Below are 27,595 nucleotides of genomic sequence, written 5' to 3'. Positions count from 1 at the left end.
ATAATCCAGTTCCAGAAGCTGTGAGGTGGACACAAAACATTTTCTCTGTCGTCCCTACTTTGACTGTAGAGACTTGGCTGACACATCCAGTGTGGATAGACTTGTCAATGTGGGGAGGAACAGCTCCCTGTTAGCCAAACAGCATCTAGGATGGCCAATAACGTTCACATGAGTGGGCTGCTGAGCCGCCACGATGATGAAGCCACTAGGACCTCCACCTCGGAGGGTCTGGAGGAGGGTGAGGTGGAGGGAGAAACCCTCCTGATTGTTGAGTCTGAGGACCAGGCTTCGGTGGATTTATCGCACGATCAGAGTGGAGACTCTCTGAATAGCGACGAAGGTGATGCTTCCTGGATGGAGGAGATGTCCTATTACTGTGAGAAGTGCCAGAAGTGGATTCCAGCAAGTAAGCCTGCCAGTTGTGTTTTGTCTTGCTTGCCTTGTTGTGGTCGTTTGCAAGGTGGTTACTCTGTCCTTCATACCTGTCTGCTGAGGCAGGCCTTGTTTAGCTGAAGTCTGTCTTCTGTTGGAGGAGAAAGGCTGTCTTGGCACTGCATGAAGCTTCGCTGCCTGGTCCCACTGGTGTGTGTTAGGCACTTGGATCTGTGAGCTGCACGGATGCCTGAAGCTGGCATTACCTGTGAAGAAATCAGTTTGTCTTCTTTAATGAGTAGAGAACAGAATCCCTGAATGATAGGGACTGAAAGGGACCTCTGGAGGTCATCTTGTTCAGCTGTGTGGGAGAGCCACCAAGCCTCCTGCTAGAGCAGGCCAACCTAGATCTGGTTGCACAAAAATGTGTTCAGGTGGGTTTTGAAAGTCTCCAGAGAAGGAAACTCTGCAGGCTGTGTAGGTAGCCTGGTCCAGTGCTCTGGCACCCTCCAAGTCCTAAAGCTTTTCTTTATGTTTAAGTGAAACCTTCAGAGTCCCACTTTGTCTTCACTGCCTCCCCTTTCACCAATGAGAAAAGCCTAGCCTATTTCCTTTTGAACTCCTTTTAGATACTGATGAGCATTATCAGATACCACCTCAGTCTCCTCTGGGCTAAAAAGCCTCAGATCTCTCAGCCTCCTGATGGAGGGGAGGATGATATTCAGGCAGGGACAGCTGAGCGAGTTCCTCAAGACATTAAGGCTGCTGACATCCCAGAAGGAGCCTCAAATCAGTGCTTGGAAAAGACCTTTAAGATCATCTAGTCCACCCCCACCCTGCTAGAGCAGGATCACCCAGACCAAATCGCACAGGAACATGTCCAAGTTGGCTTGGAATGCATCCAGAGATGGAATGCATCCAGAGATGGAGACTCCACAACCTCTCTGGGCAGCCTGGTTCCTCCACCACCCTCATTAGATCCAAAAGCAAGACACTGCTAAGCACTGGTTGGTTGGGCTTTGTTTGTTTTGTTGTTTGTTGGGTTGGGTTTTTTCGTAGCTAGGAACAGTGACCTCTTCATGTGGCAGCTGTTTTAGAAAGTCCTTCCCCAGCTTTCGTGTAGGCCCCCTTCAGGTTCTGGAAGGCTGCTGTAAGGTCTCCCTGGCACCTTCTGTTCTTCAGGCTGAGCAATCCCAGCTCACACAGCCTGTCTCCACATGGGAGGTGCTTCAGCCCTCTGATCATCTTTGTGGCCCTCCTCTGGACCTGCTCCAGCAGTTACATGTCCTTGTGTTGGGGAACCCCAGAACTGAATGCAGTACTGCAGATGGGGTCTCAGGAGAGCAGAGTAGAAGGGGATGATCATCTGCTTGTCCTGCCAGTCACACTGCTTTTGATATAGCTCAGCGGAGAGTTGCCCTCTGGGCTGCCAGTGCACATTGCCAGCTCATAGAATCATAGAATCAGCCAGGTTGGAAGAGACCTCTAAGATCATCCAGTCCAACCTGTCACCCAGCCCTAGCCAAGCAACTAGACCATGGCACTAACTGACACCCCTAGGTCCTTGAGACTGCTCTCAAGCCACTCCTTGCCTAGCCTGTGTTTGTGCTTGGGATTGCCCTGAGCCAGGTGCAGGACCTTGCACTTGGTCTTGTTGAACTTCATGAGGTTGGCATGGGCCCACCTTTTAAGCCTGTCCAAGTTCCTCTGGATGGCACCCCTGCCCTCCAACCTGGTTCATAGGATGTTTGTTTCTTTTCTTGAATTAGAGCCTGTAACTTGGGCCCAGAGTTTTACAGGTGGCTGTACCCCAGCAGGTCACTTCTATTACAGACAAACTTTAAGGCAGGGTTAGCTTTACGCAGCAGGGAGACATAGGCTGAAGTGCTTTGCTGGTTTGAGTTCTAGTGCATCAAACTGCAGTGAAGAAGGAGTGCTTCTTGATAATGCTGGGCCACTGTGTTGGCTTTCAGTCCCAAGGAAAGAAGATCTTCCCCTGTCAGGAGAACTGAGTACCTTAAAGTTTCACACTGTGTCTGCTGCCCTGCATCCTGGAGGCTGCTGTCAACAGGAACTGGCAACCTTACTTCAGGGATGATTTGTGGACAGGGAAAAAAAGAGAGCTGCAAAGACAGGTAGCAGTGAATAGAAAGATGAGGTGGAGGAGAACCCCTCTGTGTTCCCGAGAGCCTTTGCAGTACCTTTGTTTAACAGGTCCACTTTGGTTTGGTTTTTTAAGACTGGAGTGGGAAACCATTTATTGTAGTAGAGAGGTTATCTTGGGGAAGCAAGAAGGAATGAGAAGTGCAGCAGAAGGAAGGAAATCCTTGCCTTTGCGCTGTCTGCTGCAAGGAATCTGTGCCTTCCCTCTCAGCAACTTCTGACCCTTCCTGGGAACTGTTGGGGTGCTGGGGAAAAAAAGCAAAAAAGTACTTTTCTGCCTAGTGTTGTAGCTTAGTTCAAATCTCCTTTGCAGCAGGAGATTCCTGCTATAAAAGGACCAAGAAAGTGATTTTTGCCTGTTGGTTTTAGGTCAGTTGAGAGAACAGCTCAGCTACCTCAAAGGAGATAACTTCTTCAGATTCACATGCTCCGACTGCTCGGAAGATGGGAAGGAGCAGTTTGAACGGCTGAGGTTAACCTGGCAACAGGTAAGGGAAATGCTTGTGCCTGCAGGACAGCCACAGGGCTTTCCAGGGCTCCAGTTTGTTGTATGCCTTGCTACCTAGAGGAGGAGGATCAGGTGTAGGTGACAAATGTCTGCATGAAATCCAGAAATGAATGAGCTAACAGTTGCCTGCTTGTTAGAAGTTGGGCTGTTGGCAGGGAAATGGAAAAGTAATCATCAAAGCCATGGAACTGAGAATCATTTTGGTTGGAAAAGATCTGTGAGATCACTGAGTCCAACCATTCTCTAACTACACCAAGGCTGGTGCTAAACCATGTCCCTCAGCACCATATCTCTGAGTCTTTGAAACACCTCCAGGGATGGGGATTCAGCCATCTCCCTGGGAAGCCTGTTCCAGTGCTGAAGAACCCTTTCAAGGAAGAAGTTTCTTCTGATATCCAACCTACACTTCCTCTAATGCATCTTGAAGCCATTTTTTCCTGTCATTTGTTACTAGGGAAAAGAGCCCAACACCCACCTGGCTCCAACCTTCTTCCATGGAGTTGTAGAGAGCAAGAAGCTTTTCCCACACACACACCTTTACCTCCACTTTCCCCCTCCTCTTTCCTCCCCCTCATTTTCTCCCCCCATTTTTTCCCTTTTCCCTCTTTTTTTTCTGGCTTCCCCTTGTGTTGCTCACAAATGCATAGCTTCAGGCAGGTTAGGAAAAGCAAAATGTTTGGCTGCTGGGCACAAACAGTTGTTTTTAGGTTTGCAAGCGAAATGCAAAGCTAGTGAGGTGCAACACACGAGCAGAAGGCTTGGCAGCTGCCTGCACAGAGAGCTGCAGTCTGGCTGCTTGCCCACCAGCAGCAGTCCTTGCTCAAATTTGTTATTCCAGTCACTTGCATGCCTGACAAGTTGGAATAATTTGCCACCCTATGGGCAGCCTGAGTGGCGTCATATTGCTCTAAGCAGGGTGCTGGAGGGGCAAGCAGGTGGTGCTGGCTGCCTCTGCATGAAGTGAACTGAATCAGGCGCTAGCTGTTTTGTGCTGAGCACTGAGCAATGTGTGTGACACATCTGTTTGCAACCTTTGGGACAGCAGTGCCCTGTTGTCTCATAACAGATCATGTAAAACATCAGTTGTAACTTGTAAAGTGGTTTCTCATGTTGGGCTGGGCAGGAGGGAAGGTTGGCATAGCAGTCTGAGGCAAACTGACAGAGTTACAGATCTGGAGAGCAAAGGCTGCTAGCATTTCACCCAGATGTGGCATGGGGAAGTGACAGACAAAATCAAATAGGTGAGGAAGAAAACTGACTAGTGAAAAGACTATCTCCCCAGGCTTCCAGCAGCCAGAGCTGCTGCTGCTGCTGCTTCTGGGTGAATGAAACTGAAGCAAGTGGTCAAATCAGTTTACTTGAAGGAGTTAAAATGGAGACAGTGATTTCTGGATGTTTTTTTAAAGTATGTGGCCTCAGCAGGTCTTTGTCTGGTTGAAAAGAGCCTTGGTTTTGAGGTCTGTTCCAAAGCAGACCAGTCTGTGATTCTGTGATGTGAGATGCACCTATCCAGGACTGTTGTCACGACATTTCTGATGGGTTAGATTAGTGGCATTACTTCTGACTCTTTTCTTTTCTTTTTGAGAGACCTTTTCACTACCTCCAGACTACATTCAGACCTTGGTTGTGATGTAACTGATTTACACAACTGCTGAGAAATCCTGTATCTCAGTATAAAAACCTGCCTAACTAGGCAGCTTGTGATTTTCTTGGGATGAGAAATCTCCTGGTGAATGTGTGTCTGACAACAGAAAGACAACTGCAGACAGCATGGAAGCAGGAAGAAGATGGTTTGTGGAAGTTGCCTGTGAGATGTGTCAAAAATAAGATAGTTCTGAGCAAGCAAAGACATGCTTGCTGCAGAGGGGGTTGAGCCAGATGAGCTTTGGAGGTCCCTTCCAACACAAACCATTCTGTGCTCCTATAATTTGTATATGTGGCAGCAGGGGAGGGGACAGCTGAGCAGATGAAGCAGAAGAGATTCACTTGTATCCCACACTTCCTGTTGCAGGTTGTCATGCTGGCAATGTACAATTTGTCTCTGGAAGGAACAGGCCGCCAGGGCTACTTCAGGTGGAAAGAAGATATCTGTGCTTTCATTGAGAAACACTGGACTTTCTTACTGGGGAACAGGTAAAGACAGGATACGTGTCCTTGGAAGTCTGCTTGGTGAGCCAAAAGAATTCAGGCCTGTTCTACAGGGGCCTGGAGGAGAGGTTGAGGGAGCTGGGCTTGTTTAGCCTGGAGAAGAGGAGGCTCAGGGGTGATCTTATTGCTGTCTACAACTACCCGAAAGGGCATTGTAGCCAGGTGAGGGGTGGCCTCTTCTCCCAGGTAACCAGCAATAGAACAAGGGGACACAGTCTCAAGTTGTGTCAGGGTAGGTCTAGGCTGGATATTAGGAAGAAGTTCTTCACAGAGAGAGTGATTGGCATTGGAATGGGCTGCCCAGGGAGGTGGTGGAGGCACCGTCCCTGGGGGTCTTCAAGAAAAGCCTGGCTGAGGCACTTAGTGCCATGGTCTGGTTGATTGGATAGGGCAGGGTGCTAGGTTGGACTGGATGATCTTGGAGGTCTCTTCCAACCTGGTTGATTCTATGATTCTATGATACAGATAGCAAAGAATCCTGGTTAATTTGATGATGTCTCTGTTGAGCCTCACTAGTGAGAAAATGGAAAGACTGGGAACCTGAATGTAGGCATGAGGATGCTCTTGTGAGGGAGGCATTTCTTAGAAGGCAAAACCAGCCCAGGAGTGTCACACAAAACCAATGTACATGCAAGTACTTTGGGTTATTTCTTCTCTTCCTCTAGGTAGCATATGAACCTGCAAAGCCTTTGAGTTTCTAAACAGAATCTAAGAGTTGTTTTAGTTGGAAAAGCCCTCCAAGATCAAGTCCAGCTGTCAACCTCACACCACCATGACCATTAATCCATGTCCCAAAGAGTCACATCCACACGTTTCTTGAACACCTGCAGAGACTCCACCACCTCCCTGAGCAGCCTGTTCCAATGCCTGACCACTCTTGCAGGAAGGGAATTTTTCCTAATCTCCAACCTAAACCTCTCCTAGAGCAGCTTGAGGCTACTTCCTTTCCTTTTATCACATCATAGTAGAGAGAAGAGACTGACTCCTACCTCACTCCAGCCTCCTTTCAAGGAGTTGTAGAGAGCAATGAGGTCTCCCCTCAGCCTCCTCCACACCAAACCACCCCAGTTCCCTCAGCCACTCCTCACAAGACCTATTCTTTAGACCCTTCATTAGCTTCATTGCCCTTCTCTAGACACACTCCAGCACCTCAATGTCCTTCTTGTAGTGAGGAGCCCAAAACTCAACCCAGTATTGGAGGTGCTGCCTCACCAGTGCTGTGTACATGGGCATAATCACTGCCCTGCTCCTGCTTGCCATGCTATTGCTGATACAGAACCAGTCAGAACAGGCACACTTGTCCTGATGTTGCTGGGCTTCATAAAGAGGCACAGTAAAGGTCTACCTTAACTGGCTATAAAGCTTGCAGGGAGCAGCATCTCAAAAAAAGGAACATTTGGCCTCGTCTTTTAGATTGTTTTGGGTCTCAGTAAGACAGATTTTGCATAGCAGGTGTTGGAAACCACTGAAACGTTCTGCCGTGTGTGTAGAGAAAGCAAGAGGTTCTTAGTGTAAGAACTCCTCCCGTGAAAGGCAGCAGCATGAGCTGTGTGCCCTGCAGGCAAATGACACTTGGTTTTTTCCTGAGTGCACAAACTGTCAAACCTCAGTCCCAATGTTGATGCATGTTCTATGGATGCAGGAAAGGAACTGAGCAAGTTGTAGATTTGATTGACTTTAGGTTTTTACTTCCCCAAGAATTTCTCTGCTGTAAGACCTGTCTGTTCTCCCTGAGCTTAGGGAGCTCACTATCTCTGCTGGCATTGCCTGTCCGTGCCTCATAGAGAGTCATAGAACTGATGCTGGAACAGACCTTCCAAGTCATCAAGCCCAACTGCTCTGCCAGAGCTCAGAATCTCCCCACTGCTAAGCTACTACTACTCAACCAGGTCCCTCAGCACCATATCCATGCATCATTTAAATACCTCCAGGGATGGTGACTTCACCTCCCTGGGCAGCCTGTTCCAAAGGTTGATAACCCTTTCTGTGAAGAAATCTTTCCTAATATCCAACCTGAACCTTGCTTGGCATAACTTGAGGCCATTTCCTGCAGTCCTGTCACTTGTGTGTGAGAAGTGACGGCCCTCTGCCTTGTTGCAGCCTCCTTTGAGATAGCCTCCTTCCTCTGTTCTCAGAAACGTTAGGATTTGTCCCATCTGGAAAATCGTGGGTGCCCTGAAAGGAAAGGTAGCTGATGGCCTGATGTCCCTTGCTCAGGAAAGCATCACCTCCCAGGCTTTGCTGCTGCCTTTTCAGACCTGCTCTGGGAGGGAGGCACTCTGCTCTGATTAAGATTCAGATGAAGCAATTACTGGCCTCAGACAGTTTCCCCACTTGCCTGGACAAGGCACTGATGGAGCAGAGTCTACTGAACCATACCTGTAGCTGTTCAAAGTGTGGCAGTGCTTTATGTCCTTGAAGTACAGTTTGTCCAACTTACAGTCACACACTGGACTTTGATGTGGGGCATCTGAGTTTAACCCCTGCCACAGCTGAGGGTTGGTACCCCAAGGTGTGTAACTGCAACGCTCAGCAGTGACTGCCTTTGCCAGTGGAGGTGTGGGAAGGCCAGAAGAAGGATCCAGATCTTGTACAAATATGAATTTTAACTCTACACCATGAATCTAATTCTCCAGTAGTCAAAGGAGCACCTCAGATTTTGGCCACAAAGTTTTAATATTTCTTCTTCCTTCTTGAAGCTTCAGATTCTCACTCCTTAAGCTTGAGGAGGATGGATTTAGACTGGATATTAGAAAGAAATTCTTTACAGTGAGAGTGCTGAAGCACTGAAACAGGCTGTCCAGGGAGGTTGTGGATGTCCCCACCCTGGAGGTGTTCAAGCCCAGGTTGAACAGGACCTTGAGCCACATGATCTAGTGGAAGGTGTTCCTGCCCATGGAAGGAGGTTGGAACTAGATGATCTTTAAGGTCTCTTCCAACCCAAACCATTCTATGATTGGTTCTGTGATTCTTTTCTAAGCTAGGTTTTAGTTAGCCTTCTGAGCAGTCCTTAGAGGACAAGGAGTGCTCAGGTGCCCAGGAGAGCACAGTGCCCTGCATGGTGCAGCAGCTGCCTGCCTCCACGTGAGCAGGATCTTTCAGAGCGAGCGCAGGGAGTGTGGCTGGGTGGTGCACTGACTCTCTTCCCCGTGCTCCAGGGCAGTTTTTCTGACAGAAAACCCTGAGCAAAGACATATACTGCACGTGTCTGTGTGACAAGTGTACATATTCTTACCTTGCCACTTGCTGCAGCTCCCTTGTCTTAGGTTGGTTGTTTCTCAGACCCCTCTGCTTCTCTGCAGTGCTTGACAAGGGCGCAGCTGCAGAAGGCAGAATGGCCAGATCCAAACCTCCTTTGTGAATTCAGACTTAGGGCACCTGTAATGCAGCTTTGGGAGTGTGCTTTTGCTACATGAAGTTCCAAGTAGTCAAGGCAGGCATCCAAATGAAGTTTTTCTTACCTTCCTTGTCAGTGGCATCCTTGTGGTGACCTCTGCCTTGCCTTGCCCATCCTGTACACCGAGTCCTGTTTGCTGTCTTCAGTAATGTTATATGCAGTGTCAGGTCCACACAGCTATCACTAGTACCCAGAGTGCCATGCAGAGTGGTTCTCTGTTTGAGGAGAAATTAATTCATCCTCAGAATCATAGAATTGTTTCAGTTGGAAATGACCTCTAAGGCCGTTGAGTCCAGCCTTCAACCTAACACCACTGTGGCCATCAAACCATGTCCAAAGTGTCATGTCCACACATTTCTTGAACACCTCCAGAGATGGTGACTGCACCACCTCCCTGGGCAGCCTGTTCCCATGCCTGACCACTACTGCAGTAAAGAAACCCTCTATGAGTGTCATACCCTTGCATCAGTGCCAGTGGCAGAAGCACTCTACCCCTTCCATCCAGGATGAAAGCCCAACTGTGCTGCCATCCAGCAAGATCTGAACAGGCTGGAGTGCTGGACAAAGGCTAACCACAGGAAGTCCAATAAGGACATGTGCAGGGTCCTGTCTCTGGGGGGGGATTAACAGTAGGCACCAGTACAGGCTGGGGCTGCCCTGCTGGAAAGCAGCTCAGTGGAGAAAGACGTTGAAATGCCAGTGGGCAGCAAGTCCTGCATGGGACAGCAATGTGCCCTGGTGGCCAAGAGAGCGAGTGGCATCCTGGGGTGCATCAAGAAAAGTGGAGCAGGCTGCCCAGAAAGGTTGTGGAGTCTCCTTCTCCAGAGAGTTTCAAAACCCGCCTGGATGCATTCCTGTGCAAACTACCCTAGGGGATCCTGCCTTGGCAGGGGGGTTGGACTCAACGATCTCTGGAGGTCCCTTCCAACCTCTAAGGTTCTGTGAGAGAGGACATACCAGTTGCTTTTCTCCTCTTCCCTCTACAGGAAAAAGACCTCAACATGGTGGAGCACAGTTGCTGGGTGTCTTTCTGTGGGGAGCCCTTTGTTTTTCCGCTCAGGGGCACAGGAATTTGGAGAACCAGGGTGGTGGAAGCTGGTTCATAATAAACCCCCAACAATGAAACCCGAAGGAGAGAAATTGTCTGCGTCCGCACTAAAGGCGAAAGGTAACTCTTGCCCTGATGGTCTGTGTGCTCCTAGCTGGGGCAGAGCTGGGAGGCACTGGAACAGCTGAGCTACCCCCCTGAGTTGTGTGCAGGGGCAGTTCCTTGGGTACACTCTGTTGTAGTGGGTGCCTCAGAGGACTTTGGTGCTTACACTGTCACATGAGAAGCTTGTCATGTTTCATTACCTTTTGGGATCGTGCTGAGCAATCCAGAGGCTTTTGCAGTTAGCGTGGGGATACTTTTTTAGCTGCAATCTGCAATTCCTCTGCTTCTCTGTGCCCCAGGGCAGGTTTTTTATCTTGTGTTGCTAGGTGCAAATTTTCTCCTGTGAAGAGGAGCAAGACTGGGCCTTCAATGAGGCTTTGCGTGTGCATTTAGTTTATGCTCTATGTCCTGGGTTGAATTCCTTGGGTATATTCACACACAGAATGCATCAGCTTGGAAGGGACCCTCAAAGGTCACCTTGTCCAGCTCCCCTGCAGTGGGCAAGGAAATTCTTAGAATGGGTTGGGTTGGAAGGGACCTTAAAGATCATCTAGTTCCAGCCCCACTGCCAAGGGATGGCTTGATCAGGTTGCTCAAGGCCTCATCCAGCCTGGCCTTGAACACCTGTAGGGAGGGGGCATCCATAACTTCCTTGGGCAACCTGTTCTGGTGTCTCACCATAATTATTGTAAAGAATTGATTTTTAATATGTAATCTAAAAGTGCCCTCCTCAAGTTTTCAGTCCATTCCCTCTCATTCTACCACAGCAAGCCCTTCTAAAAAGTCCCTCCTGGTTTTCTTGTAGACCCCTTTCAGGATCTGGAAGGTTGCTATGAGGTCTCCTTGGAGCAGCCTTCTCTTCCTCAGGCTGAACAGACCCAACTCTCTTAGCCTGTCCCCACAGGGGAGGTGCTCCAGCCCTGTGACCATAGATTCTCCAAACTAGATCAGGTTGCTAAGGGTCCCATCAGGTTTGACCTCCAGGGATGGGGTCTCAACCACACCTCCAGGCAACACTGAAAATGCATCTTGTAAGATCTGTAAGCAGTGTGGGTTTCTGACTGTGGTGTGTATCCAGTGGCTGCAGGAGCAGAGTGTCTATAAGCAGACTACTTCTTTAGCAGCCTCAAAGCCACCTCTCGATCCCATCATTACTGTGGAGGGCCTCAGGAAGCGAGTGAGCCGCAACCCGGTGGAGTCGGCCATGGAGCTGAAGGAGAAGAGGTCTCGCACTCAGGAAGCCAAGGATATTCGTAGAGCCCAGAAGGAGGCAGCTGGCTTCCTGGACAGGAGCACATCCTCCACCCCTGTGAAGTTCACCAGCCGAGGCCGCCGACCAGATATGGTCCTTGAGAAGGGAGAGGTGATTGACTTCTCCTCCTTGAGCTCCTCCGATCGCACTCCTCTGACGAGCCCTTCCCCTTCCCCATCGCTGGACTTCTCTGCGCCCGGCACTCCAGCCTCCCATTCAGCTACTCCCAGCCTCCTCTCGGAAGCAGACCTCATCCCAGATGTCATGCCACCACAGGCTCTGTTTCATGGTAAGAGACACCACCTGTTTGGTTTATTAATGAGCCACACACGGTTCTCTAGGCGGGTGAGCTGCAGGATCTCAAGGTAAGACGGAATGGAACTGGTCGTGTTCTGTCGGTGTTAGCTGCGTGTAAGTCCTGTTTAGTTTCCCATAGTTCTATTACTGGCTTCCAAGGCCTGGAAAAAAAGGCCATTATTATCTTCCGAGGGATCCTGGATAAAAGCAGTGAGTTGAAGATTTCACCCAGCAACTGCTGCATGACTGGGTCTAAACATTTCTTAGAATCACAGAATCAACTGGTTGGAAAAGACCTTAAGATCACTGAGTCCGACCACGACCTGACATCTCCTTGTACACAGCTGTTAGATAGTGTCCCCAGATGCCTCATCCAAATGTTTTTCTAACCCCCTGCAGGGATGGGGATTTAACCACCTCCCTGGGCAGCCTGCTTCAGTGCCTGATGACCCTTTCAGTGAAGAAATTTTTCCCAGTGTCCTCATAGCCAACCTGGTGCAACTTGAGGCTGTTTCCTCTTGTCCTGTCATCACTAGAGAGAAGTGACTAACATCCACCTTTCTACAACCTGATCTCAGGGAGTTGTAGACAGCAATGAGGTCTCCCCTCAGTCTTCACTTCTCAAGGCTGAACAGCCCCAGCTCCCTCAAGCACTCCTCATAGATGTTCAAGATTCCACACCAGCTTCATTGCCTTTCTTTTTGGACAGGCTCCATCACCTCGATTTCCTTCTTGTAGTGAGAGACAGGTTCACTACCACACAGATGACACTGTTAGGTATCAACTCTGATTTTGCATCGACTGTTTGCCAATGGGAAAATGTTACTGTCATAGTAATGTTCCAGTAGTTAGAGAATGGTTGGACTCGATGGTCTTAGAAGGCTTTTTCCTACCAAAAGGAGTCTGAGAATAACAAACAGTAAATTTCAGTCAGGTTGCAAAGCAGGAGGAATGCTGTTAGTGGCTTGAGGAGCCAGGCCTCAAGCTAGTTGGTAAAGCAGAGGATGACAAGAAGAATAGTCAGGTTCTGTAGAGGGGACAGAGCCTGTGCTTCTGTAAGCCCAAATCACAGAGTGGTAGGGGTGGAGGGGAACTCTGAAGATCATTTAGTCCAACCCACTTGCTAGAGCAGGGTCACCTACAGTAAATCACACAGGAAGATGTCCAGGTGGGTTTGGAATGCCTCCAGAGACAGAGACTCCACAACCTCTCTGGGCAGCCTGGTCCTCTACTCTGTCACCCTCTAAGGGAAGGGCTTTTTTCCTTATGTATCTGTGGAACTTCTGTGTCCAGTTTAGTGTCCTGTCACTGGACACTACTGAGAAGAGTCTGGCACCATCGTCCTGAGACACACGCTTTAGATGTTGGTCACTGTGAATGAGATCCCCCCTCAGTCTCCTCTTTGTTGCCTCAGATTACCCAGAGCTTCTCCAGGGTGTGCTAGCTGAAGGTACAGCTCACCAGCTTCACCATGTGATCTCCAGTCTTTTTCAACCATTTATCATGTGTCAAAGAACAGGAGCCTGCAGCTCAGCAGTGCTGTGGCTCCAGATGCCAAACTGCAAGGCACATCATAGAATCATTTTGGTAGGAAAAGACCTTTATGATCATTGAATCCAACCATTCTCCAGCTCTGCCAAGTCTGGTGCTAAACCACATCCCTCAGCACCACACCTCTGTCTTTTAAACACTTCCAGAGACAGGGGTGCAACCACCACCATCAGTAGCCTGCTCCAGTGGTTGTGAACCCTTTCAGTGAAGAAGTTTTTTTCACTGTCCAATCTGACCCTCTCTTCGTGCAGCCTGAGGCCAGGAGCAGGACTGATTCCATGTCCTGAAATTGGCTCCTTACGGTGTCTCCTGTCCAAAATCAGGACCTCCAGAAGTTTATAATAAATGGAGTGGGGGGAGTAAACCTGCATCATTTATTCTTAGCTGAAAAGTCATCTGACAACCCTATTTGAAATGAGACTTTGATGTTTACCTTTTTTACTGGATTATTTTGATCTGTTGAGCAGATGATGAGGAGATGGAAGGAGATGGAGTCATAGACCCAGGAATAGAGTATGTGCCCCCTCCCAGTGGGACAGCTGGTGCTGGCACTGTGATAGCAAGTAGAAAAAAAGTGAAGACAGTGGAGCAGATCAAGCAAGAGGTGGAGAGTGAAGAAGAAAAGCCAGAAAGGATGGAAGGAGACAGTGAAGATCCTGATGATTCAAACACATCGCTGCAGGTGAGAGGGCGAGACAAGAGGAAGCCACAACTGGAGAAGGATGCTAACCCTAGAACTCCAAAGCATACCTCTGTTAGCATCTATGAGGAGAAGCTGCTGCTGAAGAGACTGGAAGCCTGCCCCAATGCCATGAGCATGAACCCAGAGGCCCGGAGGCTGAGGCGCAAGCTGATAGTTAGGCAGGCCAAAAGGGAAAGAGGGCTGCCGCTCTTCGACCTGGACCAGGTTGTGAACGCGGCACTGCTCTTGGTTGACGGCATTTATGGAGCCAAAGAAGGAAGTGTTTCCAGGTCTCCAGCAGGGCAAGCAACATATAGAACTACTAGCCAGGACTTCAGGATCTTGGACAGATACCAGGTGAGTATTTCCAAATCTCTGTGAACTTTTGGCACTGGTTATTACAAAGACTGCAGACAGCAGTGGCATCTTGAGGTTATCTGACTCTCAAAGCAAACAGGGTTATGTGAACAAGATTTATTTTCACCTGGGGCTGTGTCTCCACCAGTGCTCTCACAAGCCCCTTTCTGCTTGGGACATGCTTGTACAACACAACTGTCTGTCAGTGTCAGCACTACAAATGTCTAAGTTGTTTGTGCTCCAGCCCTGCCCAAGCACTGATCATAGAGTCATGGAACAGGACCTTAATGATCATCTAGTTCCAACCTCCCATGTGCAACGACACCTCCCACCAGACCAGATTGCTCAAGGCCTCATCCAGCCTGGCTTTGAACACCTTCAGGGAGGGGACATCCACAGCCTCCCTGAGCACCTGTTCCAGTGTCTTCACCACACTCACTGTGATGAATTTCTTTCTAATATGTGATTTAAATCTGCCCTATTCCAGCTCTAATCTGTTGCCCCTTGTCCTATCACTACAAGCCCTTGTCAAAAGTCTCTCCCCAACTTTCTTGTCCATCCCCTAGCAGCCTTCCAGAGCCTTCTCCAGGCTGAACGGTCCCAGCTCTCACAGCCTGCCCCCATAGGAGAATGGTGATGGTGGATGCCTGCAGGCAGGTGGTTGCTCTTTCATGCAGTCTAGAAGGGAGATCACCTGTGGCCCTTTTCTGAGTGATGTCGGTGGCTCATAGGCTTGGATGCTCAAGCTGACAGGTCTCACAGCAGAGTTCTTTGAGTACTGTGTCCAGTTCTGGGCCCCTTAATTCAAGAGAGATGTTGAGGTGCTGGAGCATGTCCAGAGAAGGGCAACAAAGCTGGTGAGGGGCCTGGAACATAAACCCTATGAGGAGAGGCTGAGGGAGCTGGGGTTGTTTAGCCTGGAGAAGAGGAGGCTCAGGGCTGATCTTATTACTGTCTACAACTACCTGCAGGGAGGCTGTAGCCAGGTGGGGGTGGCCTCTTCTGCCAGGCAACCAGCAATAGAACAAGGGGACACAGTCTCAAATTGTGCCGCGGTAGGTCTAGGCTGGATGTTAGGAGGAAGTTGTTGGCAGAGAGAGTGATTGGCATTGGAATGGGCTGCCCAGGGAGGTGGTGGATTCACTGTCCCTGGAGGTGTTGAAGCAAAGCCTGGCTGGGGCACTTGGTGCCATGGTCTGGTTGACTGGCTAGGGCTGGGTTCTGTGTTGGACTGGATGATCTTGGAGGTCTCTTCCAACCTGGTTGATTCTATGATTCTTCAAGGTGGGACTGTCGGGCTGTGTATTCATCCATCCTGCCACGTTGAAAGGGCCTTGTTTTCCCTCCTCCGTTGATGTGATTCCCCTCTGCTAAGTCATGGATTAGTCTCCCTGAAATGTTGTGCACGTTTTTGTGTATCCAGACAATGCTGCCTGCCATGAAGGGATATCGACAGCAGACAACAAAGTTTCTGTATCGACTGGTAGGCTCAGAAGACCTGCTGACAGACCACAGCATTGTCAGTCCCTACACATCCCGTGTCCTGAAACCTTACATCAGGTACAGATGGGCAGAGGTTTAACTTGCTCTTGGCTTGTGAACTGACAGCCCATGGATAGGATGCCTTTCTTGGGCAGTGCTCCCCACCCATCCCTGAAGTACGACTCAGTATCTTATGGTAACCCTGAAAGGACAGCACTTGGTTTAGCTGAGTAGTTGAGCTGCTTCTGCTTGGGGAAGGGGAAACTCCAAGAGAGGGCAGGGCAGAGAGGGGTCATCACCACAGTCACCAGTTGCAGCTGCTCTTGGGGGGGAACCGTGATTTCCTTACCGTTGGTGTAAGGAGGGGCTGGCTTGGTGTGCTGTGGATCTGAGAAGTGTCCTGGCCTCTGGCACAAGGCTGATTTGCTGAGCTGGGCTCTGCCTTCCCGCATGAATGAAGGACTACTCTTTTGTTCCAAGCTGAGCACCTCATCAAGTATTTCATGGGCAGTGGCAGTCAGTGTTGCTCACCGGCTTGTTGTGTTTGCTTTTCACCTTGTTGGCAGGCGTGATTACGAGACAAAGCCCCCAAAACTCAGGCTGCTGGCAGAAATCCGGGCCTATCCACACAGGAGTAATCTCAACTGGAAAGCTGAGCCAGAAGCACCTATTGATTACTGCTATGTTCGTCCTAATCACATCCCCACTATAAACTCCATGTGCCATGAATTCTTCTGGCCAGGTAAGATTCCTTCAGCACTTGGTGTTCTAAGAAAGAAATGGGTTTGCTCAGGAAAAAAGGAAAGAAGTATTGGTGGGCCTAGTTTTGATTCAGTTGGTGTCTGGGTGGGTTCTTAGAAGATGATTACACAGTATCACAGTATCACCAAGGTTGGAAGAGACCTCACAGATCATCAAGTCCAACCCTTTACCACAGAGCTCAAGGCCAGACCATGGCACCAAGTGCCACGTCCAATCCTGCCTTGAACAGCTCCAGGGACGGCGACTCCACCACCTCCCCGGGCAGCCCATTCCAGTGTCCAATGACTCTCTCAGGGAAGAACTTTCTCCTCACCTCCAGCCTAAATCTCCCCTGGCACAGCCTGAGGCTGTGTCCTCTTGTTCTGGTGCTGGCCACCTGAGAGAAGAGAGCAACCTCCTCCTGGCCACAACCTCCCCTCAGGTAGTTGCAGACAGCAATAAGGTCACCCCTGAGCCTCCTCTTCTCCAGGCTAACCAATCCCAGCTCCCTCAGCCTCTCCTCGTAGGGCTGTGCTCAAGGCCTCTCCCCAGCCTCGTTGCCCTTCTCTGGACACGCTCAAGCATCTCAATGTCCCTCCTAAACTGGGGGGCCCGGAACTGAACACAGTACTCAAGGTGAGGTCTAACCAGTGCAGAGTACAGGGGCAGAATGACCTCCCTGCTCCTGCTGACCTGATGTCCTAGGAACGCAGCTGAGATGGAGACATAGGTTTGGTGCCTGTCTTTGGAGATTATTTAGAAGTGGGCAATTAGGCCCTAATTAGCACAGTATTTGAAGGAACAGGTCGGTTTGGGTACAACCACTGATGCCAACAGGATTAGTCAGTTACCCAAACTAAGCATCCCGTGAAATGATTTTGCAGAATCAGAGGCTGAAGTAAGCAGTTTCACACCAGAAATCTCATTACCTTCACCTCCCTTAAGGGGACAAGCTGCCAGAGTTGGGGCTGCTCAGCCTAGAAGAGAGAAGGCTTCAGGGAGACTTTATAGTGGCCTTCCAGTACCTGAAGGGGGCCTACAGGAAAGCCAAGGGCTTGTAGTGAAAGAGTATGGATTGAAGGTCGAGGAGGGGAGATTTAGACTGAATATTGGGAAGAAATCCTCTACAATAAGGGTGGTGAGAGGCCAGAACAGGTTGCCCAGGGGAGTTGTGGATGCTCCTTCCCCAGAGGTGTTCAAGGCTGGGTTGGCCTTGAGCAACCTGGCATAGTGCAAGGTGTCCCTGCCCAGGGCAGGGGGCTTGGAACTAGATGATATTTAAGGTCCCTCCCAAGCCTTTCATGAGAAGGTTTCTTTCTAGCAGTCACAAGCTGCATATGTTGGAATGAGATTCAGGAATTGCATTTAGAGCTGCAAGTTTCCCTGGAATGTCCTTTATTTCTTCAAGCCTCAGTACCTGCAAGGTGCAGGAGAGCTTGGAGTGGTGGGTTTTATGTGTCATTCCTTGAAGTGTAGGCTCCTTGAGGACACTGGCTGTCCTTCATGGGGGCAGTTGGAAGGCTGTAGTCGTTGGTTCTTCTGAACTGGTAATGCTGATGTTTGCCTGCGGCACGGATCAGGTTCTAATCAGCAAACAGCGCTGATTAGGCTGGCAGAGCGGCACAAACAGTACAGAGCTTCAGTCCAGCTAACTGCTGTACGTTTTGGTTCGCAGATTAGTGAGTCAACAGCGTTTGTAGGTCAGCAGCACAGTCAGGATCGGTGCTCTTTGTGCTACTCGTTGTCCAAATTGTACAACGGGGAGGAGCTAATGTGGTGTACCTTTTCTTTCACAAGCCGTTCTGCAGCTCAGGAGAGGCAGTTGCAATCCCAGCAGAGGCTGAAGCACTTTGCTGCAGTCTCTCTGCTTCTGATAATGTGTTTGAAGTTCGGGCCAAGCCGGGTCACACCATCATTAAGTTCTCCAGGACTCACCCTGGTTTATTTAACGCAAGGAGCATGGGTGTGTTCCGCTCTGCTGTGAACTGCTTGTCATTAACTCACAAAGCTGCCGCTCCCAGCAGGCTCCAGACCCGGTGTGCATTTTGTGAGGCTGGGGCTGTGATTAATCACTCCTGCCTTCTGCTCTAAAAGGAGGAGGTCATGATCCAGGAGATGAAGCACAGTATCTTTGTGGATGGGAAGAACTGAGCTTCCCAGTGGGCTGGTGTAACCGGGGAGGGGGTGGGATACGCAGCTGGGAAGGCATCATTTAGCTACCACTTGTTGAGAGAGGTAACGGTAACTCTGCCTGAGTTTTGGTGTCTGAAGCATCCGTGCTCGAGGGATACTGTGCTCAGAGCATGGCAGGTTGGACGGGCTTAGCTCCCTTCTACTAGTGATGCTCTCACTGGCTGAACCAGTGTCACCAGCTGGGGTGAGCCTAGGCCTTAGTTCCCCTGCCTCCCCTCATCACAGATGGTGGGGGTTGGAAGAGGCCTCTGAAGATCATCTAGTCCAACCCCCCTGCTAGAACAGGAGCACCCAGAGTAAATCACACAGGAACGTGTTCAGGCAGATGTGAAATGCCTCCAGAGACAAAGGCTTCACAAACTGTGGGCAGCCTGGTCCAAGGCTTCGCCACCCTCGAAGGGAAGAAGTTTTTCCTGGTGCTTATGAGGAGCCTTCTGTGTTCCGATCTGTGTCCACTGCCGCTCGTCCTCTCAGGAGACACCACTCAGAAGAGTCAGGCTCCATCCTCCTGATGCTTGCCCTGTAGATATTGATCAGCATAAATGAGAACCCCTTCAGTCTCCTCTTCTCCAGGCTAAACAGTCACAGCTCGCTCAGTCTCTCCTCAGAGATGTTCCCAGTCCCTCAGCGTCTTAGTGGTTCTCTGTTCGACTCTCTCCAGTAATTGCTTGTAAAGCTTTCCCATCAGAGCTCTTCTTGTTTCTCACGAGGCAGAAATAGTTTGCAGGTAGTTACTGCAAATGAGCTGCTGTGAAGCAAGATTCCCCCTTTGTTGTCTGTCAGGGTATCTGGTGCCTTCACGCCCTAAAGGGAAACATCTCCTGAGCAGAGGAGTGGTAAAACCATGCCCAGCTAAGCATCTGCTGAGAGGACGGCACCATCTCCTAGACACCAGCGTGCTCAGGGCAATGCAGCAGTTCCTGCACAGACATGATGTAAGGCACTTCACAGTCAGTTGCAGCCTGGAGATAATTAAGTTGGCTCCTTATTGCAAATCGATTCCTCCCACGTCTTACTCCACCCTCCTTACTCTGGAGCAGGAAAATAATTTCCCTGCTTATTGACGTCTGGTGCCTTAAGAAGTCTTGCATCTCATCGAGAGTGATAAACATTACTGGAGAATTTACTCTGCTCCTCTGTTATCTCGTGTGCCAAATGTACCTGGATTGAGGCAGAAACTAACAGTTATGGCCCAGCTTTGCTACACCTTGCACCTCATTTAGGGCTTGTCCACAAAAATTACCACCTTCTCTGTCTCGAGCTGCACTGCTTGGCCCTGACATGCTGCGTGGATGATCTGAGGCTGCAGCAACAGCAGCAATCTGATCAAGCAAGCTAACAAACGCTACTCAGAAGTCACCAGCCTCAGGCAGTTCTAGGCAGGGTCTGACTCACACAAGCACCTCTGCCCTGAGAGCAGCTTCACACCCTGGATTAGAGAATTTGCATGCTAAAAGCAAGTGTCTTGATAGAGTCAGGTCCACAGATAGCTACACCAGCAGCTGAGTATGCACAAGAGGAAGCAGCAGGAGCTCAAGACCAGGTAGAGAAAAGAGAGAGGAATCTTAGGCAGGTAATGCTACCAAAGCTGAAGGCTGGTTTCATGTCTGCTGCATCTGGAGAAAGGTTTACAGGAAGAACAGGATGGTCCACCCCATCTGTCAGGCTGATACATTCTCATCTGCCCCACTTTGATTATCTACAGGAAGGTCCTTGGCATTTGCCAACTCGAATAGGATTGGTGCCTACCAACCTGGTGCTGACCCAGCTCAAGGGAAATGAAGAAGCAAACCCACATGCATTAACGTCACTACAGACAGCCCTTAGGAGCCCCAGGCAAGGGACACAAACTTAGTAGGGCCCAGTGTGCAAACTTTTCCAGGTGCAAGTATCTATCTCCGTGCATATTTGGAACTGAGTCCTTCAGCAGAGTCTGCTGCCGTGGCTGAAGATGCAATCCAGGGACAGATGAGCTGTGTGCTGAGACCATGTGATTTTTCATTTACTCTTTGGTGTTTTTTAAAGCCACCTTGCTTTAAAGAACATGCTTTTTGGGCTTCACTTTCATCCTTGAGTCATTTGGGAGCAAATCAGCTTTTGTTAGTTTCTCCATACAACTTCTGTCTGTCTACAACTACCTGAGGGGTGGTTGTGGCCAGGAGGAGGTTGCTCTCTTCTCTCAGGTGGCCAGCACCAGAACAAGAGGACACAGCCTCAAGCTGCACCAGGGGAAATTTAAGCTGGAGGTGAGGAGAAAGTTCTTCCCTGAGAGAGTCATTGGACACTGGAATGGGCTGCCCGGGGAGGTGGTGGAGTCGCCGTCCCTGGAGCTGTTCAAGGCAGGATTGGACGTGGCACTTGGTGCCATGGTCTGGCCTTGAGCTCTGTGGTAAAGGGTTGGACTTGATGATCTGTGAGGTCTCTTCCAACCTTGGTGATACTGTGATACTGTGCATACAAGAACCACCCCTTAGTAAGCAGCTCTCCTCTGCCCTGTGTGTTTTGTTGAAGCATCTCTCAGTATCAAAGCTTTGAAACAGAGGTAAAAGGAATGGATCGAGGCTGAGCGCTGGTAAAGCCCTGAGCTTCTGTGCAGGTGTGACACTTTCCTATTGGTTGGCAACACTTCCAAGTGCTGGTTCTCTCTTTTTCTGTAGGAATTGATCTGTCAGAATGCCTGCAGTATCCAGACTTCAGCGTCGTGGTCCTTTACAAGAAAGTTATCATTGCCTTTGGCTTCATGGTGCCAGATGTGAAGTACAATGAAGCTTACATCTCTTTTCTGTTAGTTCACCCTGAGTGGAGAAGAGCTGGGATAGCAACCTTCATGATTTACCACCTCATCCAGGTAATGAAATAACAAACCCCACATCTCTGCTAAAGAACTGGTTCTCCCTTCTCTTGTGCACACAGGCAAATATTAGAAAGTAAATAGTGTTGTGTTCCAGTCATAGAATTGTTTTGGTTGGAAAAGGTCATTAAGATCGTTGAGTGCAGCCATCATCCAAACACCACCACGGCCATTAAACCATGTCCTGAAGTACCATGTCCACACATTTCTTCAACACCTCCAGGGGCAGTGACTCCACCACCTCCCTGGGAAGCCTCTTCCAATGCCTTGACCACTCCCTCAGGAAAGAAATTTTTCCTAACATCCAACCTAAACCTCCCCAGCACAATTTTAGGCCATTTCCTCTCATTCTGTCACCTGCTAACTACTTCCTTTTTACCTTTCTTTCCACTTGCCCTTTTTTTCCCCTTACATCTGCACAGACTGTCTGTTGCCTATGTTAATATTTATAAGGGGAAATCACTTCAGAAGCAGGAAATTAAATTAGTTGAGAATAACCAGACTGGTCAGGTCCTCAGAATTAGCAAGGTGCTGTAGCTTTAGATTGCCTCGGGATTATCTTTCTGTTCTTTGCTGGCCAATAGTTCATGTAACAGTGAGACTAATCTTGGAGTTTAAAGTAGTAAATGAAATAATAGTGGGAAGGTTCAGTAAGAATCTGTTGGAGCTTTTCTTGGCTGCACCTGGTTGTTCATTCAATGAACCAGAGCCAGTGCATCAAGTCACTTACTGATCTTAATAATTCTCTTTCACTTTTAATGCTCTGGTTCAAATCCTGCTGAGCTGAAGATCACAAAGTCACAGAACGGTAGGGGTTGGAAGTGACCTCTGAAGATCCTCCAGTCCCTGCCTCTGGTAGAGCAGGACTACCTACAGTAAATCACACAGGAACACATCCAAAAGGGTTTGGAATGCCCCTAGAGAAGGAGACTCCACAACCTCTCTGGGCAGCCTGGTCCAGTTCTCTTCCACCCTCAAAGGGAAGATTTTTTTCCTGATGTTTATGCTGAACCTCCTGTGTTCCAATTTGTATCGACTGCTCATTGCCCTGTCACTGGACAGCACTGAGAGGAGTCAGGCTGCATCCTCCTGACACTTGTCCTGGATATATTGATCAGCATGAATGAGATCCTTCCTCAGTCTGCTTTTCTCCAGGCTAGACAGCCCCAGCTCTTTCAGCCTTTCCTCCTAAGGTAGATGTTCCAGTTCTCTCAGCATCTTAGTGGCTCTCTGTTGGACTCCCTCCAGTCGTTCCTGGATGACAAAGAACTGTTTGCAGCCTCGTTCAGACTGGTTTGTGCTGAGCTTTGTTCTACAGAACGTTTTGGAAAACTAATCTGTGCTAACTCAGTGAGTGCTTTTAAAATAGTTAGAGGTTGTTAAATCTCTGAGTGAACTTGAGGTGGCCAGAATTCCATTCATTTTCTTGCATTAAACTGCAGGAAAGGCAGCCCAAGTGCAGACAGGTGTCCTTTTCAGAGCCCAGCTCTGCCTCTTTAGGGCCCACAGTTCTACCACTCCCTGAACTCTCTTGGCAGAGCTTGTTTTAGGCAAGATGAGCTGCACCAGCAAAAATGCACCTTTGTTTTTCCTTGCCCTCATTTGGCTGGAGAGAGGGAGGAGGTGCTTGCAGAGCCCTGGGAACAATGATCCATACCTTTTGAATCTTAGAAAAGATTGGTTGGAAAAGGCCTTTAAGATCATTAAGTCAAACCATTATCTTGTTTCCACTCAGAGTTGCTCTTCTGGGCTACCTGAGGGTAACTCTTGCACCTTTGCAGCTCTCTGCAGCGTCCAGCCCTCTGCTATCTTGACCCAGGCCACTAACCAATCTCCTTTAAAGACCTCCTGTACATTTCCTGAGCATCTCTGCGTGAAACATTCAAGTAAATTGCCCTCAGCTGTAGTGTGTTGATGTGGGATGTTAACACCTAGTGAGAACAGAAGCAAACGATGAGCCAAGGTTTGCAGGGACCCAGAGGCTGTCTTCATGGTTGTTCAGGAGCATTGGAGTCCGTTGGCAAGTCAGCTTTGGAAAACCTCCATCCCTGTCTCTAGGATGTATCACAGCCAGTTAGCCTCATTCTGCTTGCAGGTAGGCTAGTGTAAAATGATCCTGTTGAGGACAGGCAGGTTTGAGGCTGACTACCATCATATGTTTGGCTCATGTTAGGTCTGAGGGGTTGGACTAGATGATCTTCAAAGGTCTCTTCCAATCCCTACCCTTCTGTGATTCTCTGAAAGAATTTCTTTTTCCACTGCTGTCTTTCTGTCAGTGGTAGAAGGCATTTGGTCATGTAGAAGAAATGGTGGTTGTGACCTTCTCGTCCTTGGTCATCAGATTGTATGTGCTGCTTTACAGCCTGCTTGAGCTAACACTGGAGTTGGCTCTCTGTAGCCAGAGCCACTTCCAGACACTGGATGAAGGGTAATTCTCTGTCTCTTGGCTCAGTGTGCTGAGCTTGGAGATGAAGTGATGGGGACAACATAACCTAATAGAGAATGTGTTGATGCAAATGGTCCCTCGATGATGGGTTTGTTGTCAGAAGAGGGGAGATTCTCCCTGGGGCTGCCCAGGGAGGTGGTGGAGTCACCATCCCTGGAGGTGTTCAAGAAAAGCCTGGATGAGGCATATAGTGCTGTGGTCTAGATGACTGGACAGGGCTGGGTGCTAGGTTGGACTGCATGATCTTGAAGGTCTCTTCCAACATGGTTGATTCTGTGATTCTATGATTCAGAGTGGATAGCTGAAATTCTCTACAGAGAGGGTGGTGAGATGCTGAGACAGGTTGCCCAGGAAGGCTGTGGATGCCTCTTCCCTGGGGGTATTCAAGGCCAGGTTGGACAGGGCCTTGAGCAGCCTGGTCTAGTGGCTGGTGTCCCTGCCTATGGCAGGAGGTCAGAACTAGGTGATCTTTAAGGTCCCCCAAACCATTCCATGATTCTATGAAGATGCCCTCTGATGCATGCGGCCCACAGAACCAAATAGCTCTCTCTCAATGATCTGATTGCAACATCTTTTTCCGCCAAATGGTCCCAGATTATACTTTTTTTTCCTCCTTAAATCCCTCTGAGAGCTTTCCCTTTGAATGGTCTACCTTGGAAATTTCCTAAAGGGTGTTAACTGTTCCCACTTGGAGTGACCATAAGTCCAATACACATGGAATGCTATTGAAGCAGGAAAGATAAGGTATTATATTGGCATCTTCATCAGAGAGCTGCTGGTTGGAGTGGGATCTGCTGGTTATCTGGGATCTTGAAGGTAGCTTTAGCTATGTCATTTGCTATCTGAACTGAATTTCCTGAGTGCTGTGCCCTGAAGGATGGGAGAGGAGCTGGGTGAGATAGAGAGGAATTCCAACCTGAGAGCCCAGAGCTGTGCTTGGGCTGCTCCGTGGTCCCAGAGAGCTCAGCTCTGTTTGCTAACGGGGAGGAGCACAGCGCCTGATCCTCTGACGTGCTTTGGCTTTTCTTTGGGCCATTGTTAGCAGATCTTTGAGGATCCAGGTGATTCTTAATTAACAATTACTTAGCAATTGACAACAGAAAGATGACAAATTATAATCCAAAACCTGCCTTGGTTGTCAGAGGGCAAACATTTCCCAGCAGCAGAGGCTTGGAGGAGCAGCAGTAGTGTTCCCTTCCCTTTGGATTGGAGATTAAGAAACCTTTCTTTGCTAAAAAGAAAGGTTCAGTTCTGGGCCCCCCAGTTTAGGAGGGACATTGAGATGCTTGAGCGTGTCCAGAGAAGGGCAACGAGGCTGGGGAGAGGCCTTGAGCACAGCCCTACGAGGAGAGGCTGAGGGAGCTGGGATTGGTTAGCCTGGAGAAGAGGAGGCTCAGGGGAGACCTTATTGCTGTCTACAACTACCTGAGGGGAGGTTGTGGTCAGGAGGTTGCTCTCTTCTTTCAGGTGGCCAGCACCAGAACAAGAGGACACAGCCTCAGGCTGTGCCAGGGGAAGTTTAGGCTTGAGATGAGGAGAAAGTTCTTCCCTGAGAGAGTCATTGGACACTGGAATGGGCTGCCTGGGGAGGTGGTGGAGTCGCCGTCCCTGGAGCTTTTCAAGGCAGGACTGGACGTGGCACTTGGTGCCATGGTCTAGCCTTGAGCTCTGTGGTAAAGGGTTGGACTTGATGATCTGTGAGGTCTCTTCCAACCTTGGTGATACTGTGAAAAGAGTGGCCAGGCATTGGAAGAGGCTGTCCAGAGAGGTGGTGGAGTCATCCTCCTGGAGACGTTTGGAGATGCGGCGCTTCAGGATGTAGGTTAGTGGTCATGGTGGTGTTGGGTTAGAGTTGGACTCAGTGACCTTAAAGGTCTTTTCCAACCTTGATAGTGCTATGATTCACCCTTCAGCTGTTGCTATGGGTGGTAACTCCTGTCCCAAGGCCTGTGATTTTCTCACATTTCCTTAGTACCTTGAGAACCTGCAGTGCTGACTCTCCTCACCTCCACCTTCCCCCAGAGGCTGTCCTGTTCTCTTGCTGCTACTCCTCTGGTTTGTTTTGTGTCCTTTTCCCCTGGCAGACCTGCATGGGCAAAGACGTAACCCTTCACGTCTCTGCGAGCAATCCTGCTATGCTGCTCTACCAGAAGTTTGGATTTAAGACTGAAGAATACATTTTGGACTTCTATGACAAGTACTACCCCTTGGACAGCAAGGAGTGCAAGCATGCCTTCTTCCTCAGGCTGCGCCGCTGACCCGCTGCCCCGCTGCCCCGAGCCCCTGCCGCCGAGGAGACATCTGCTGCGGCTTCCAGCAGAGGCCACTGGCTGCCACCTGAGAGCTGCAACACACCGATGCCTTTGTCCCTAGGGCTTCAACACTGCTACGGTGGGTGCTGAAAATACAAGCCAGGAGGATTGAGTCCTATATTCCAAAGGGAGAGGCCTGGAAATGCCAACTGGGACATGCTGAAACCACTGGGAAACAGAAATTCTTTATGGGGAGTTTTCCTGCCGCTCTCACTTTGGAGAAGCCTCGTTGATAAGCCAGTAAAGAAAGAAACAAACAGATGAATAGTCATTTCAGAGGGAGCCCATGGATTTCAGAGTTTGAAACCTGTTGCAGGGGTTTTTGTTTCTGGGTTGGTCTTTGTTTGTTTCTAGGAAATGAACATCTAAATTGAAGTGGTCTGCAGTGTTTCTGTGATTTGATTGCATCGTTAGGATCCATGTCTTGAATCTGTGAAGGAAAAAAAATAGATATTGGTGCATTTAGCTGAATGCTAACTTTAGGAAAGCTCTGTACATGCCAGAACAGCAATACTGGAACCATGTTATAGGCATAAGGAAGAGCTCAGCATGAACTCCTGTGATCCTGAAGGCAAGGCTCAGAGGGAGATGTCTTTCTCCTTCCCCATGCCTACTGCCTTCCTTTCCCCTCATTGACCCCGTGCTCAATGTGAAGTTCTTGTAGCGTGCAGTGTTTTGTGTTCAGGAACAAGGTGTCAAGTGGGTTTGCAACTAGGTGAGGTAGGACACAACAGCTGCCAGATCAGCTCTTTGAAGTCTTACAACCTCTCTGCCAGTCGTTGATGCTGCAGATCAGCCTTTTGGGCACACTTCTAACCACAGAGCCAGCCTCACAGGCTCCAACATCCACCTCCTCCTGCTACAGATGCTCTGGCTAGAAGAAACCCAGAACAGAAGTCAGCAGTGACGTGTGAAATGAAGGCTCTGGTTTGTAGAAGCAATCTCTGCAGGTTGGAGGGAGGAGAGGATAGAGGTGGGCCAGTTCTGGTTCTTGGAGGCATCTAGGCTATGATCTCATGGCTCTAGCCCTAAGAGAAGCGCAAAGAATAAATAGAAGCAACCCAAAAATACAATCCCCACACAGTTTCTCTGGTAGTGGGGTCTAGTCTTTTGACACAGTTTAGGACTTCCTCTCTCCCTAACTTCTCTCGTAGCTGAAGAGCAAGCTGCCAGTTTGCTCTGCTGCCTGGCCAAAGGTTGGTCGGTTCATTTGAGTACAAGTCACACCCACTGTGCTGTTCCTTTCACACCAAAACCCCACAGAGAGCTGCACCACAGACGTGACTGTTCTTATCCACCTATACCTCTTGGGTACCTTGCTGTAGTGGTAGTTGCCTTAATGGAGTTTTCAAGAGAGGATCACCAAGTATGTTTTTGTGTAGGCAGTGTCCATGCTCACCAAAACAAAAGCAGTGTCAGTGGGAGGGGAAGAAGAACCCATCCAAGTGCGGTGTTCCCCAAGCATTTGTGCACCTCTCTGCCTGCTTTTGGCCGCATGAAAAGTTTGTGATGTTACTTGGAAAGGAAAAAAGAACAATTTATCTGTCTTGATGAATGGAATTAAAGCCTTCCCTAGGAAAAGCCTGCCTGTAGTCACACTGTTCATTCAGCTGTCTTACTTAATGGAAATCCAGCAACTTCAAACGTGGATGATTAGAGGGTGCAAGGCGTGTGGCCGGGCAGCAGAGCA

At 49.3% G+C, this 27,595-nt stretch overlaps 1 protein-coding gene across 2 annotated transcripts; it reads left to right on the top strand.

The window, feature by feature from the left end:
- Window positions 1-147: 147 nt before the first annotated feature.
- Window positions 148-27,486, top strand: KAT14 (lysine acetyltransferase 14). Of its 2 annotated transcripts, none has more exons than XM_064164629.1 (10): window positions 148-406; window positions 2,905-3,023; window positions 5,055-5,176; window positions 9,575-9,756; window positions 10,866-11,282; window positions 13,309-13,880; window positions 15,304-15,440; window positions 15,929-16,104; window positions 20,954-21,144; window positions 25,678-27,486. In XM_064164629.1, exons 1-10 carry the CDS (start codon window positions 151-153, stop codon window positions 25,849-25,851), a joined length of 2,346 nt encoding a protein of 781 aa, XP_064020699.1. In that variant the 5' UTR covers window positions 148-150; the 3' UTR covers window positions 25,852-27,486. The 2 variants fall into 2 exon arrangements, with proteins under 2 accessions (XP_064020699.1, XP_064020698.1); XM_064164628.1 differs by having other exon boundaries at window positions 10,863-11,282.
- Window positions 27,487-27,595: the final 109 nt, after the last annotated feature.

This window comes from Pogoniulus pusillus, chromosome 25 (assembly GCF_015220805.1).
Source record: "Pogoniulus pusillus isolate bPogPus1 chromosome 25, bPogPus1.pri, whole genome shotgun sequence".
Classification (NCBI taxonomy): Eukaryota; Metazoa; Chordata; class Aves; order Piciformes; family Lybiidae; genus Pogoniulus; species Pogoniulus pusillus.
This window is presented reverse-complemented; position numbering and strand designations above follow the sequence as displayed.